The sequence below is a fragment of the Impatiens glandulifera genome, chromosome 7, assembly GCF_907164915.1.
Source record: "Impatiens glandulifera chromosome 7, dImpGla2.1, whole genome shotgun sequence".
Taxonomy (NCBI): Eukaryota; Viridiplantae; Streptophyta; class Magnoliopsida; order Ericales; family Balsaminaceae; genus Impatiens; species Impatiens glandulifera.
The window spans coordinates 36,012,758-36,028,137 of record NC_061868.1 but is presented as its reverse complement, the minus strand read 5'-3'; the positions used below and the strand labels follow the sequence as shown (position 1 = coordinate 36,028,137).

Sequence of the window (15,380 nt, the reverse complement as noted above, 5' to 3'; positions counted from 1 at the left end):
TGTCATTGCGTTCCGTTTGCATTTCGTTGGCACTGGAGTGTTTCGACTAACGGGATTAGCATCCCCGTTAGTTGATTCCGTATGGACCGAGCGCGTGCATGTTTCATTACAGTCGGTAGGCGTGACATATTCTTGAGCGTTCATTGCTAATACAATGGATAAGAATCCTGTTGCAGCTGATTTCTTTATATTCGACTATACTAGATTATCAGTTTTTATTTATATTAAAATGGTTATTTGAAATCGAATTTTTTACCCTTTCTTGCGTTTTCTTCATCAATTTAATACACAAAAATATTTTTGACAACATAATAAAAATTATGTTCATTTATTTTATTTTATTTTGTGTATTTTTGAGTATTTTGAGGCATTCATTTATTTGTTTTAAATCATAAATTATGCATAATTTATGTTTAAAATCATAATTAAATAATTTTAACCATTTTTTAATTTAATTCGGGTAAAATAAATATAATATTTTAACTTAAAATAATTTTTATTTGAAAATTTTAAATTAGAGTTTAATTATTACAATAATTATTTCTAATTTAATTTTCAATTTCTTATTAGATTATTTTGAATTTAAAAATTCAAAATATTATTTTAATATTATTATGAAATAATAATATTATTTTAAATTAGGGTACGTCAAATTTTTATGCTTATAACCTGAGTTATCTTAATTGATTAATTATGTCAAACCAATATTTTAATAAAATAGATAATATATATTAAAAATATTTTTATTAATATTTTTTTTTTCAAACATAAAAATTAGGATTAAATTAAAATTTTATAGTTTTCAAATATATAAATTTAATTATAATTCAATGTTAATATATTGGCATGAAAATGGAATTAGAATTTCAATAACAATTTCAATTACACTCATCCAAACATATACTTATAAAAGTCATGGCGACCTGAAGAGGTTGCACGCTTATAGTCTAATCCGCGGAGTATCGCAAATTTACAATAACCCGTCGTTACAAGTAGAGACTGATCTAGATAGGGAACTGTAATGTCGTTTTTTTGCCCATCCTCACACACATATATATATATTATTTAAATTTAAGAATTATCCATGTTTAGGTTGAAACCCATCATTTTTGCTCTGTCTATCTCTGAGCGCCTACAATTCTTAAATTCAAATATAATGAACTAAAATAGATTCATAAAGAATTGACACATATTATATATTGTCATCACTCGACTAATTACTGATAGTCTTTCATTTATAATTTTAACACATAATGTTTCAAAATTAAGTAAATAAATCAAGAATATAAATATATAATTGAACCTTTTTATTCTTCAATTTTATAAAAGTGACAAAAAAAATTGTCATCTAAATTATTTTTTACATGATAAACAAACTTATAATAAAAAACAATACAATATAATCGATTTAAAAGAGAAGATAGACCATATAGAAAAAAATAAAAATAAAAATAAAATAAAGCACAATCTATATATGTGTGAGGATGGGCATGAAACTAAGCAATAATGGTATCCTAACAGCACATGATCACAGTATGGGCATCCACATGGCATGCAGCTCAATCTCTTTGCCTTTTGCCACGTGTTGTCACACCTAAGCCTACTCTAGACTGGACCCCTCCACGTATGTCAAACTCGTGACACGTAGGATTCATTTGCTTTTCATGACCTTACAATCTTATGACAACCAATGATCCTCACTCGTGCACCGTCCGATCTTTATCGGATGGGTCCATTCCAACCCTAACTCCAGTTATTTAATTAATTAATACATCCAACTATAAGATTGTGACTATTCTCATTCTTCTTTGTGTTTTTATTCATTTTTAAAATTTGTAGACATTTCCTACATATATACCTAACTAATTAAATACACTCTTACAAGTTGCCATTACAATAATTTATACAATTAAGGAAATTTTGTATTATTAAAAATTAATGTGTGATATAGTTGGAGAATATCGGTCCTTTCAATTGATATGTTTTGAAAACGATTTTTTAGATAAAATCGTTGGTTTTAAGTTATTTTATCTAATATTTCATTTAAACAAAAGACCATACAAAATGGGTGGTTGTTTTCTGAATTTTAGGAAGTTAGTCGACATCTCATAATCATGCCTCACACATCAATTACTCTAGGTATTCTCAGTAAGTATCAAACATGAGATATTTAATTTTCACTTAAATTATCTAATGAGTTGTAAAAAGAGATAAGTATTTGTTTATAGAAAAGCTTTATGCTTTTTATGGTTGTTAAGGCTTGAGGGGAAGCATAATGACCATGTATTATTCTATGAGAATCAAAATCAGTTCAAATCTTCCATATTGAGATAGATGCAAACCTAAGGTCTAATATTCTTTTTTTGACATACAAAACTTTATATATATTTAAATCTTCAATGATATTTTTCAAAAGTTGTATCATATGCAGACCAACAGTTACAACCTAGATACATGTGGAGCGAGGCAAAATTTTAGAAAACTATAATCAAGAGCTACATGAAAATCAAATATGAGAGACACTATCACCAAGATAGTATGGACTTACAAATCAACTAAGAAATTCAGTTTGATGTGGGTTAGGTTTCCTCATCAAATCACTCATCGATCAAATTAAATGGGTCGGAAATCAAATATGAGAGTCACCATATGATTATAAGACCGAACGATTTGTCGTGTTTGATTGTGTGCATTTCACTTAATAATCTTAGCTTAATGACTAAGATTGGACCTGTGTGATATGTTTTCAATGGGCATATAAGATCTTGATACTTTTATTTAAGTTTTCTTTTTGATCAATTATATATTATGCCACAACATGTTTTAATCCCCTTTATGCTAATTGGCTTTTAATTTTTTTGTCTCACTCAATCTAAGTTTTATTTTAATCAATAAATGTAAACATTGTAACGTTTCATTTCCACCTCATAAGGGTTTGACAACACCTCTAACTCTATTGATCTTCGATCCTAACATATCCTATGATTTTTCTTTTGCCCCCCATAACTACTTAATATGGTATAGTCCATTGACAATTGACATTTTGATTAAATGCATGTATGTTTATTAATTCGATTCCAACATGTAGCAACATTATCTACAACCGTAGAACATGAATGAACTGTCAATTTATGAGCCAGCGAAGCTGTTAAATTGCTAGTCTTTCAGCCTACAAATTAGCTCAATCCTTTACATTCTAAAATAATCTAATAAATTGACTATATTTTATGTATATTATATGTAGTACAGGTTGGAGTACGAAAACAAAGCACAGAATGGCATAACATAGAATTACAAGTGAGGGACCTTATTGTCTCTATGGCATCATGAAACAATTTAGCAGGAGGGACATACAAGCCCACACATCTATATGATGTATTTTCATCATAAGAGAGATGACTTGATGTCTATGACAATGGGCGGATCAAGATTGAGTTTGGATTCAACTTAAGTACAATTATAAAGTCCTCGCAAATAATTTGATTAAACTCAATTCTATTTGTGTCCATGAAATTAAGAATTTTGTTTAAGGATAAAATTGTTTCATTATTATGTTAGAAATTAAAGTAATAATAATAATTAAGAAGTGAATTATTCAAGAGTCTCTTGGATTGTCCAAGTCTTTTGGTCTTTATCTCTAGTAAATAAGATTATTCATGTCTTTTAGTTTAACGTAGTTTTGTTTTTACTTTATATAAGTTTGTAATAGTGTTCTTATTTCAACAAGTTCAATAGATAAAATTTCAATTCTAGATTGTTTCATTCTTTAAAGTCTTTATTCATTTTCAAATAAGTTTTTTCACGATTCGATCATCGAAGTCCTGTTTGTGACTTCGTTACAGTTATGTTATCTAATGATAACAATTTATGTAATTTACATTCCCATGACAAAATAAATAGGAACTAACATGCATGTTTTCTATAAAAGTTTGTTTGGTAACCCTGAAATTAGTATTAGAATTAGAGGGTTCAATTTTAATTTTTAAGTTTGGTAGACCTTTAATATTACGAATTAAAATTACAATGGAATTCAATCTAGTGTAATTTTATAATTCTCAACTCCACTCTTTATAGGTCGAATTTGTAATTCAGAATTTTATTTTAAATATTTTTTTAAAAATAACTTATTATTTTATCATTTAAAACACAATTAAACTTTTCAATCGATAACTTTTATATATATATATATATATATTTTAAAATGTTAACTTATATTTTGATATTTTTTATATTATGTTTTTGGTATGATGTCCATCTATAGGATATATAATAGAAACTTTTTAAATTAATAATGTCGGAATCGGATAAATTTATTAATTTAGAGAGTTATTAATTTATCGATTAATTAATAATTATTAATTTAAAGAGTTTTTAACCGATTCAACGTATAATTCATATATCTGTATAAAATAAGTAATTATACATACCCAACAAAAAAGCAAATTAGTCTATGACTCTTAGAATTACGTTGCAGCGAATACTAGGTATCCAGTATTAGCACTATTAATGTAAACAAGAGGAACAAATGTGAATGTATTACTAAGCAAGTTTGACATAAAGTATATAAATTAATGTAAACAAGAGGAACAAATGTTGAAACTCTATTGAATCAAAGATAATCAAAACTCTTAGGATGTGTTTGGTAACCCTAGAATTGGCATTGGAATTGGAATTGGAGGGTCCAATTCCAATTCTTATATTTGTTAGATACTTTAATATTAAGAATTGGAATTGGAATTGGAATTGAAATTAGAATTCTAATGGAATTCAATATAGTGTAATTTGATAGTTCTCAATTCCAATCTTTTTAGGTCGAAATTGTAATTCCAAATTAACACGGTTTTCATATTCTTAACATGTTTAACACGTTTAACACATTTTTCACACGTTTAGCATGTTTTCATGTTTTTGGCACGTTTAACACGTTTTTTTACACATTTAACACGTTTTTTTATGTTTGTGACACGTTTAACATGTTTTTGACATGTTTAACACGATTTTCACGTTTTTAATACGTTTAACACGTTTTGACACATTTTGCACGTTTTGACACGTTTAACAAGTTTTTCACATATTTGGCACGTTTAACACATTTTCACGTTTTTGACACATTTAACACGTTTTTAACACATTAAACATGTTTATCATGTTTTTGGCACGTTTAACACGTTTTTGACACGTTTAACATATTTTTTTTACTTTTTTGACACGTTTAGCACATTTTTGACACGTTTAACAAGTTTTTCACATATTTGGTATGTTTAACACGTTTTTGACACATTTTCATGTTTTAACACGTTTAAAACGTTTTTAACACATTAAATATGTTTAACACGTTGTTGGCACGTTTCACATGTTTTTTTATGTTTTTGACACGTTTGACACATTTGACATATTTTTAACACATTTAACAAGTTTAACACGTTTTTTAATTTTTGGCACGTTTAACAAGTTTTTCACTTATTTGGCACGTTTAACACATTTTTGATACGTTTAACACATTTTTATATTTTTGAAACGTTTAACACATTTTTAACACATTAAATATGTTTATCATGTTTTTGGCACGTTAAACACGTTTTTGACATGTATAACACGTTTTCACATTTTTGGCACGTTTAACACGTTTTGGTATGTTTAACACGTTTTGGTATGTTTAACACTTTTTGGCACATTTAACACGTTTGATAAATTTTGGCACATTTACCACATTTTGACATGTTTAATACGTTTTGGCTCATTTAACATACGTGTGACATGTTTAAAACGTGTTAAATATGCCAAAAATGTGTTAAACATGCCAAAAATGTGAAAAACGTGTTAAACGTTCCAAAAATGTGTTAAACTTGTCAAAACGTGTTAAATCTACCAAAAACATGTTAAACATGTTAAACGTGCCAAAATGTGTAAAATGTGTCAAACGTGTGAAAAACATGTTAAACATGTCAAAAACGTGTTAAACGTGTTAAACGTGCCAAAAATATGAAAAACGTGTTAAACTTATCAAAACGTGTGAAAAACATGTTAAACATATTAAAAATATCAAAAACATATTAAATGTGCTAAAAATGTGAAAAATATGTGAAAACGTGTTAAACGTGAAAAATGTGTAAAAAACGTGTTAAATGTGCCAAAACATGAAAATGTGTTCAACATGTCAAAGATGTGTAAAACGTGTCAAAGATGTATAAAATGTGTGAAAAACGTGTTAAACATGTCAAAAACGTGTTTAACGTGCCAAAAACGTGAAAACATGTTATATGTGTGAAAAACATATTAAACATGTTAAACATTTCAAAAATGTGCCAAAAACATAAAAAAAATGTGTTAAACTTGTCAAAACATGTGAAAAATATGTTAAACGTATTAAAAATGTCAAAAACATGTTAAACATATCAAAAACGTGAAAAACATGTTAAATGTGTGGAAATGTGTTTTAAGTGTGAAAATGTGTTAAACATGTCAAAAATGTGTTTAAAGGTGCCAAAAACGTGTTAAACATGTAAAAAACGTGTTAAACACGTCAAAAACGTGTTAAACACGTCAAAAATGTGTTAAACGTGTTAAACATGTCAAAAACGTGTTAAATGTGTTAAACATGTCAAAAACGTATTAAACGTGCCAAAAACGTGAAAACATATTTAAGAAGTTAACATTTTGAAGCGATATTTTATTTTACAAACATAAGAATTTGAATTGAATTACAATTTTATCATTTTCCCAAACATAGGAATTTAAATTGAATTACAATTCTATCATTTTTCCAAACATATGAATTGAATTGTAGTTCAATGTCAATTCTCATGGAATTGGAATTAGAATTTCAATGTCAATTCCAATTCCCTCTCATTAAACACACCCTTAGAGAAGAACAAAAATAACACGAAAGTTGATCTTTGTCAATATGTCGTATCATTCAAATCTAAATGGTGAAGTCGAAGAAATCTTGTCAAACTACAACTTTCATTCAGATCTCAATCGACGTCGAAACCTTTAATGAAATCAAAGCGCGAAAATTTGGAGAAATCGCAAATATACTTAAGACAATCTTATTCATTTTTTTTTGATGATATCATGATTTGTTTCGTGATATTTAAACAAATTTCAATCTTTAATATTCATGAACCAATTTAATAAAACAATCTCCTTCGTATTGTACACGTGGAGATCATGAACTTTCATGTATGCTTAAAATATACCAAAAACTCTACAACGTCTATTATTTTGCCTAGGATTTGAACACGAAATAACCTAAACATTTTAACATTTTAATCTATCGATTATTATGCCGTGATTTAAGTCTAAGGACTTGATTATTTTCAAAATTAAAATTGTATTTTAATGTGAAATCGGTTTTAATTTGTTAATATCACGATTATATAATTTATATCAAAGACCTAAGCAATTTATACTTACAACTCTTCTTAATCTTAATTTTTTTTATTCTTTACCACATTCTTATTTAATTTTATTTCTCAATACAATTGTAAAATAACACTAAAATTGTTAAATATACATTTTCACATAATTTTTCACAATTCAAAAAGTTGCAAATTTTATGTTAAGATGGTGCATATAAACTAATTAAGTAGTTGAAGTTCTACCATAATCATAATTAAACACTCATTTAGAATTTTAAATGTAGAACATTATATTTATTTGTTATCCACATTTTCTTAGTCTATGATTAATAATTATGAATAAGTAACATTCTAAACAATTTAACCAGGTAGTTTAAATCTAATATCTTTACATCTTTTTAATCTCTTTAAATGAATTAGGTCAAGACTTCCTTACACTTAACATACTCATTATATTTTTCTTAAGAGAGTAGACGCGAGAAAAAATATGATAAACCAGAGAGGGAGAAAATCAAATGAGGGTATTTATAATATATAATACTAGAGATTATCACTCTATGATAGAAAGTTTGGAAGTACTACCTGGTATAAAACCCACAAAATAACTTAATCAACAAAAACACATAATAATAACACGTTTTTGTCAAGAAACTAATTGCTCCAAAAATGATAACAAGATACACCAGTTGCAATAGTGAAAAAAATATATCAATTAATGTATTTTGTCTTGAAATTCATGAAGGCTACTCAATACATTCAGAATGTGCATACCCAACTTGGGAATTCATATTCACTCCATTCTCATGACGGCATAAGATTAGGGACGACGGATCCAGAAAACCAAGTTGGATGGACTTAAAAAAATTAAGGTAGGCTAAAAAAAATAACAAAAAAAAATTATGAATAAAACGATAATAGATAATGGTAATTTTTGTCTTTTTTAAAAAAAAAAAATATATATATATATATATATATATATAATAGTGTATTAAACTAAAATATTTAAGAAATGGTGGGTAATGTCATATTTGTACCATAAAAAAATATTATTTTTCGGTATGGTCTATCCTACGTAGATCCGCCCCTGCATAAATAAAACCGCAACTCGTTTGCTACATGATCACAATGCCATACTAAGAGTATCAAACTCCTCCTCCTTCATAGGCCACTTTTTTTCTTATTAGTTTAGCATCGAAGTTGGTAGCATTATGAAAAGATAGCACCAAAATCAAGAAACACTAGCTAGGGAACATATAAAATTGTTCCCGCACTATTTGTATATGGGAGTCTGAGGTTTTTTTGTAGTAATAGTTCGAGATTAAGAAGATGGCTGAGTTACCTTCTAAGCATATTGTGTTAATTGAATTCGGGCCACACCATGCTTCCACAAGATTCACGAGTTCGATGCAAAAAAATTGACTTATAATTTTGGAGTTACATCTGTTATACACATGTTTGAATGTTAATTACGTTTATTATGAGTTTGATTTCAATTTTAGAAACTATATAAAAAGAATTAAGTTTAGGTTTGCATGTATTTTTGTACTACTTTTGATTATATGTTCATTATGTATTTTTGAAATGTATGTTATTTATGAAGTGTTATTCACACACTATCATGTTTGTTCGTTTTTTTTGGAAAAAAAAAATGGGACAACAGATAAATTATGTAACCCGCAAAATACTTAACCATTTAATCAAGTAATAGGCTCGAACCCAATAATTTATGATTGGTATCCACCTCTTAGTATCGCTATGCTAGAGAAAAGGACCACACATATCCCCTGTCATGTTCATTCATATACATTCATATACATTGAGTTTTTAAATCACGATAAGAAACTTTTTAATAATACATATTTAATATTTTATCTTAATTATTTTTATTATAAAATAAAATATTTTAAAATTAATTTATTTTTTGAGTTTTGTAATAAGATTAATAATTTAAATTTATATATATATATTATAATTATAATTATTAAAATTAAAGTAATTTCAAATAACTATTTTTAAATAATAATTTTTTTTTAATAAGATTACAAATTATAATATATTTTATTTAATTAAAATATTACTTAAATAATAGAAATAAAATTAAGTAAATAATAAGTTAGAATAAAATATTTTGAACAATAATTTTATTTTAAAATATTTTAATAAAATTCATCATTCTAAATTTATGTATATATTTATATTATATTATTAAAATATTAATGATTATTTTAACATTATAAACTTATTCTAAGAAATTTAAAAAATAGAATATTGGGCCAATAAATATATTTTTAATGAATTGTAAGAAGAAATATTATTTAATTTCTTTTGTTTCTTTTGAAACCTCCAAGATATATTTGGTGTGTGGATGTGAGAGAAAGAGAGGATTTTATGGGTAATCTCATTGCATTGTTTGCTGGAAGAAAATATGGAAAATATTGTATTTGTCTTCCTGATATTTAATTTGTAAATTTATATAATAAGAATGTTCTTAATTTAATCAAAATTGGAATTCCAATCAATTATTTTGAGATGAAAATATATTTTTCCATTAGGTATAAAATTTTATTGAAATAATAGTCATATATCTCAAATCTCAAAGCAATGCTCCTTTTTACAATTTCAAGTCGATCCAAATCTTGTGGGTGTTCCTTTTCAATAAGACATTTTATCAGGTCAAATGTTCTATAATTTTCTTCATCATTTTATTTAGATTTTGGTGGAGAGACTTTAGTATCAACAATTAGATTTTAAGATAAATGTTTTTTTTTCGAAGTTTGCAGTATTGCATTTATAAACGTTGTTCAAGTAAAACAATAAAAAACATGCACAGAAAATGAGAGCATTGATATCAAAATCAAAACATTCAATTACGAAGATCAATCACGTCGCCTTAAGTTCTTCATAGACATTCTGAGCTTGGTTAGGTGGTGAATAATTAAACCCTTATAAATTATCTTGTTAATCAAATTATTATGACAGTTAAAATGACAAAATGATGTCTCTCTAACAAAAATTATTACAAATTCGATTTCTACTCATAATAGTTTATCAAATTTGGGGTTATACTAGCTTCTTAAAATAAAAATTGATCTAACAAATGGACATATAAGAGAAATGTAAGGTTCTAATATCATTGTCGTGAAAGGATGGGTCTTTGAAGCCTTTTTTGAAAAATATGACTGAAATTCAGAGGGTAATTTCTGAAACTTTGGTAGTTCAGGGGATAATTTATGAGACTTTCGGTGGTGGTTAAAATGTTTAAATTTAGTTATTAAATATGATGGATTTAAATATTGACTTATCATTTCTATTATTATATTTATTGATGCGTATAATTAATAACTTTATTATTATGCCACTATCTAAATTTCGTCATGAAATGTCAATAAAATTTGTTGAGTAATTTATGGCATTTTTTAAGATTTTTGTTCACATTAATTGTTTTTGGTACTTGTGATTTATGTTTTTAATTTTTTATCCTTATTATATTTTTTATATTTTAATTTTTTCTTATGTCATCTTTTGTTTACTTTTTATTTAAACACAAACTTTAATTTGTAAAAAAAGTTATGGACATTTATTGAAAACCAAAAAAAAGTCAAATATCTTAGTTGACATATGAATAAGGTAACAATTTGAAATTTGATTTATTTTATCATAATATATATATGTATATATATCAACAATTTTTCTAAATGAACCCAATTAATGATTTGTCTAAATGAAATAAATGAAGAAATTAAGTAGAAAATGATATATATATATAGTAGTAGTATATTTTATTATTGTTACTATTAAAAGGCAACACTAGAGATAAACAAAACAAAATAGAAAGTTAAAATGACATTCCACTCCCTAGCTAATCTTAATCCTACAGCCTGATCCAAACAAGACTTTATACTTACAATCATATATGAATAAAAATAAAAACAAACAGAAAATAAAAATAAAAATAAAAACAGACAGAAAAACAGACATTCATATATATATCACATTCCCATTAGCCAAACAAAACAAACTCCTTTGTCTCTTTCACTCTTGTCTTCCTTCACTTGCACCATACCATGTCTTCCTCAGTAGCTTCTTTTCTTATCAATCTAATGAAATTCTTGAAGGGAAGACTTTATCACTGCGTTAATTACAAACTCGAACAATTTACATCTCCGAAAAATTGTCTTAATTTACTAAGGCTAGTCAGTCCAGTCCAGTTCAGTCTTTCCCTCCAACTTCGCTTACAATTTTTCCCATTTCTCGCCTCCCGCAGTTCACAATCCCAAAATAATATAGTACACAAGTGTAATGGGCAGAGCAATTAGCATCCCAAATATAACCCTGTATAGATATCATTTCATTTCATTCAAAATCTATCATTATCATTCATCTTCATCAATTAATTCAACATCACTTTCACTTACATTGTGCTAAGGATCTGAGGATACACATTGTACTCTTTAGCGAAAACAAATGGGACGATTCCTTGGGGAAGTGCCGCCTGTTGTAATATGGGTAAACAAATCTTGTTAATTTCCATTCACATATATACATAAAAACAAATCATTTTGGCACCTGTACAATGGCGATATGGAGGAGATTTCCACGAAGGCCAATGGCGATGGAAGCTGCAGCCATTACTATTGGACCAATCAGAAACCTCACGGCCATAGAGAACGTTGCCCTTGTGTTCCCACACGCTATTAATTTAGGTTGAAGTGCCATAAACAAACCTGTTTGTTTGTTTTTAGTTACAACCAAAAAGAGGACCCGGGTTAATTAATTAATGTCTTCAATAAAAAGATATATAGTATATTCAATATTCAATAGTACTCAACCACCTCAGGCTAAAATATGTATATGTTTTTGCAAGGATTTTAAGAGCATCTAATCTTATCAACAGCTCTCAACCGATCCTGGGGGACCGCTAACTAGAGACAGGTGTGTATTGGGGCCAAATCATTACATAAATCTAACCCAACAAATGGATGGTCCAAACTATAGGGCTCAAAACGACATGTGCCTGTCTCAATACTCAACTATGTACGTAGATGCCATAAGAAACACATAAAATCTTGCTCAATTTGTGTTCATTACACATATCACTAAAAGATAGCGATATTCCAACAACTTTTATTTTAACAAAGACATTCAATCAAGGTTGTTCAAACAAAAATCAGAAAAACAGTCAAGAAAAGGTGAGTGGCGTGCATATCCCATAGCCATAGGTCAAACCTCAACAAACACCACACCACCACCATTTCAAACAACACAATTCTAATCTTTGTCCTAATTTCCTCAATGATACATCTAACTATAAAGATATACTTTATTATAAGCCCTAACCCAACAACTTCTAGAGCTTGTTTAATCTTTCTTTCTTTTTTTTCATACAAAATCTTGAAAAATACAAAATGGTTTATTATGTGCTTGACTAGGTTGAGAAAAATGAAAAAAAAATAAATATAAAGTAAAAAAGTAATCAAACATAAAAATTGAAACACAACAAAAAAAAAAAGTGATTTTTTTACAAACATATGAGATGTCATATCACATCCACTTTTTAGTGATAAAAGACTTATTATTTTAATTAATAATTTATGGGAAAGTGGTTTATTTAGATTAAATCTCATCTAACAAGCCCCTAATCTCACCAAACTATAATATTTTATAAATAAAACATATATTAAGAAATGTGATTTGAGATGATTGTAGTCTATAGTAAAATAAACAAAAGAACATGGGAGCAACTTACCTAAGCTAAACATAGCCATGCCAAGACCAGCATCCGAGAGTATATGAATTGAGTTATCAATAATTATGGGCATTTTAAGATTCCACCTGTAGAATTAGGGTATTTAGAGAGAAGAAAAGTGGATAATAATTTAGAAAGTTTTGAATTGAATGATTAATAAATTACCTAAAACTAATGAGAGTCCAAATGACTCCAATGAGGCTAGAGTAAGTGTTTGGGTTCCTGATGAGCTTGCGCCACACCATTATCAAGATCAGACGTGTCATTACACTGGCTGGGGGCATATGTTTTCCCCCGCCAGCTTCCGGGGCACCCACGCCCTTAGGGTGCAACTCGGTGGTCGAGCTGGACCCAAGTTTCGAGATCCCAGTGGGTCCTTCCTTTTCCCTTTCCTCGTTCCCAAAACTGAACTCTTCCTTACCAATGTCCATCGTTTCTGGAGCAGCTAAACCATACACAAATTGAGATGGGTTTCTCTAATAATTAATAATACTCTTCTTAAAAGTAAAATTGATTGAGATTTGTACCCTTGTTTTCGCCATTTTGGGGATGATCAGCCACCATCATCCTGATCTCCTTTGCACCATGATCGGACCTTCCAGATTGCTCATCTGCGCTGAAGTTGTTACTCCCGAAGACATGAAGACCACCGACTTCTGAAACCGGTGACGCGCTAGAGCTCCATACAAACATGTGAAGCTCTTTAGCATCATGATTTTGCTTGCTCTGGGAAATAATCGGTTGTTCAGTCTTCGAAGTGGTTGTTGGAGGCGGAGGTTGTGTTTTCGCTGGCTTCGTTGAAGCAATTTCCGGATTAGGTGCCGGGTAAGAAGCTGAAACTGAAACTGGTTGAGCCGGATAAAATCCAAATCTAGGTGAATTCATAACCTGAGCTCCGACAGCACAGTTCTCTTCAAAATTCGAAGGTCGTGGCGTCGGTCCTCGTGAGGATTGAACTGAATACATCTCAGCCGGACCGAAATTCGACAACCGACCGCCGGGGAATCCCATCATAGAGTAGAAATCCGAGTGGTTAAAATTCGATGTTCGAGGCGTCTGGTTTCTAGACGAACTAAGACTGTAAATCTCAGCACCGGTCAGATTAGAAGGCCGAGGAGTCAAACCAGAGAAAGACCGACGAGATGCGTTGGACTTCCTAACAGTAACATGAAGTTTTCCATCGTTTCCAATAGCCGCATCTGTCTCTAGAAAATCCTGTCCATCAAGAGAGACAACATCTGAATCGACCTTAAATGAAACAATCGATGCAGCTGTCTCAGGAAACTGCTCCATTATAAGTGTCTTCGCGCCACGATATTCAAACAGAAATAGAAGCAGAGTATACCAAATTATACACTGAAGAACAACAATCTGAACCATAAGTTCGCCTGCATATTTTCCATACATAGCGCTTAACAATGGTATCCCCATGACAAGAGTATTCGGAAGAGTAGAGAGAGAGAAGATCGTAATGAGCCATTCCAAGCTACCAGACTTTGTGAATATAGCCCAAATGCCGAGAACAACGAGCATGATGGCTTTCTGAAGAGTATCGGCAGCTAGGAAACGGAAATTCATGGTGTAAGGATTGTTACTGGAGATGAAGAAGAATGAAAGTAAAGGGACGGCGAAAATAGCGACGAATCGGTTGATTCCGGCGCATTGATCGGGGCTGAAGATCTTCCACCAACGTACGGAACCGTAAGCGAGGAACATGGCTACGTAAAGAGGAATGACCGCCGATAGAACTGTGTAGAGATCGTTCCATGTAATCATGGTGTCTATCTATTTATGATTCCTAGATAGAGAGAGAGAAAGAAAGAGAGACTGAAATTACAGGGGATGTAAATTTGGAGGGAGTTATATAAGGGGAAGGAATTGGTACCAGATGAAAGGATTGATGTTGATTTTTGTATTTAATATTTATGGTTATTTTAATTAAATACATTCATTTTCAACTATTTATATCAATACAGATTTTCAATTAAATACTTTCTTTTTCATTTTCAACTGTATATCATTTCTTTCTTAGATCTGGGTCGGATTTGGTTTTTGTAAATACGTGGAAAAAAATTTAATTATTATCGATAATTTTGAGAAAAATAATGATTATTTTTTATAAAAAAAATTATTTAAAGATATTGATATATATAAATTAAATAAAAAGAATAATTTAAAATAAAGGGTATTTTAATATTTTAATTAATAAAATGAATGATATGATCATTGAGAAGTGATTGATTAGACAATTAATTTTATTTGATAACAAGGTA

General features: G+C 28.9%; 1 protein-coding gene across 3 annotated transcripts; it reads right to left on the bottom strand.

The window, feature by feature from the left end:
• Positions 1 to 11,105: 11,105 nt before the first annotated feature.
• LOC124944637 (auxin efflux carrier component 7) lies at positions 11,106 to 14,929 on the bottom strand. Of its 3 annotated transcripts, none has more exons than XM_047484945.1 (6): positions 13,635 to 14,929; positions 13,273 to 13,543; positions 13,108 to 13,193; positions 11,928 to 12,085; positions 11,777 to 11,853; positions 11,106 to 11,693 (listed from the first exon to the last, which is right to left on the bottom strand). In XM_047484945.1, the coding sequence occupies exons 1-6, from the start codon at positions 14,881 to 14,883 to the stop codon at positions 11,627 to 11,629; spliced, it is 1,908 nt and encodes a 635-aa protein (XP_047340901.1). In that variant the 5' UTR covers positions 14,884 to 14,929; the 3' UTR covers positions 11,106 to 11,626. The 3 variants fall into 3 exon arrangements, with proteins under 3 accessions (XP_047340901.1, XP_047340899.1, XP_047340900.1); XM_047484943.1 differs by having other exon boundaries at positions 13,273 to 13,561; positions 13,638 to 14,929; XM_047484944.1 differs by having other exon boundaries at positions 13,273 to 13,552; positions 13,635 to 14,928.
• Positions 14,930 to 15,380: the final 451 nt, after the last annotated feature.

Coding starts and splice junctions, on each gene's coding strand:
- LOC124944637 (XM_047484943.1), bottom strand. CDS start 14,883: ATGATTACATGGAACGATCTCTACACAGTTCTATCGGCGGTCATTCCT. Junction 11,854..11,927: donor TCCATATCGCCATTGTACAG/GTGCCAAAATGA, acceptor ATATTACAACAG/GCGGCACTTCCCCAAGGAAT. Junction 11,694..11,776: donor CCTCAGATCCTTAGCACAAT/GTAAGTGAAAGT, acceptor ATATCTATACAG/GGTTATATTTGGGATGCTAA.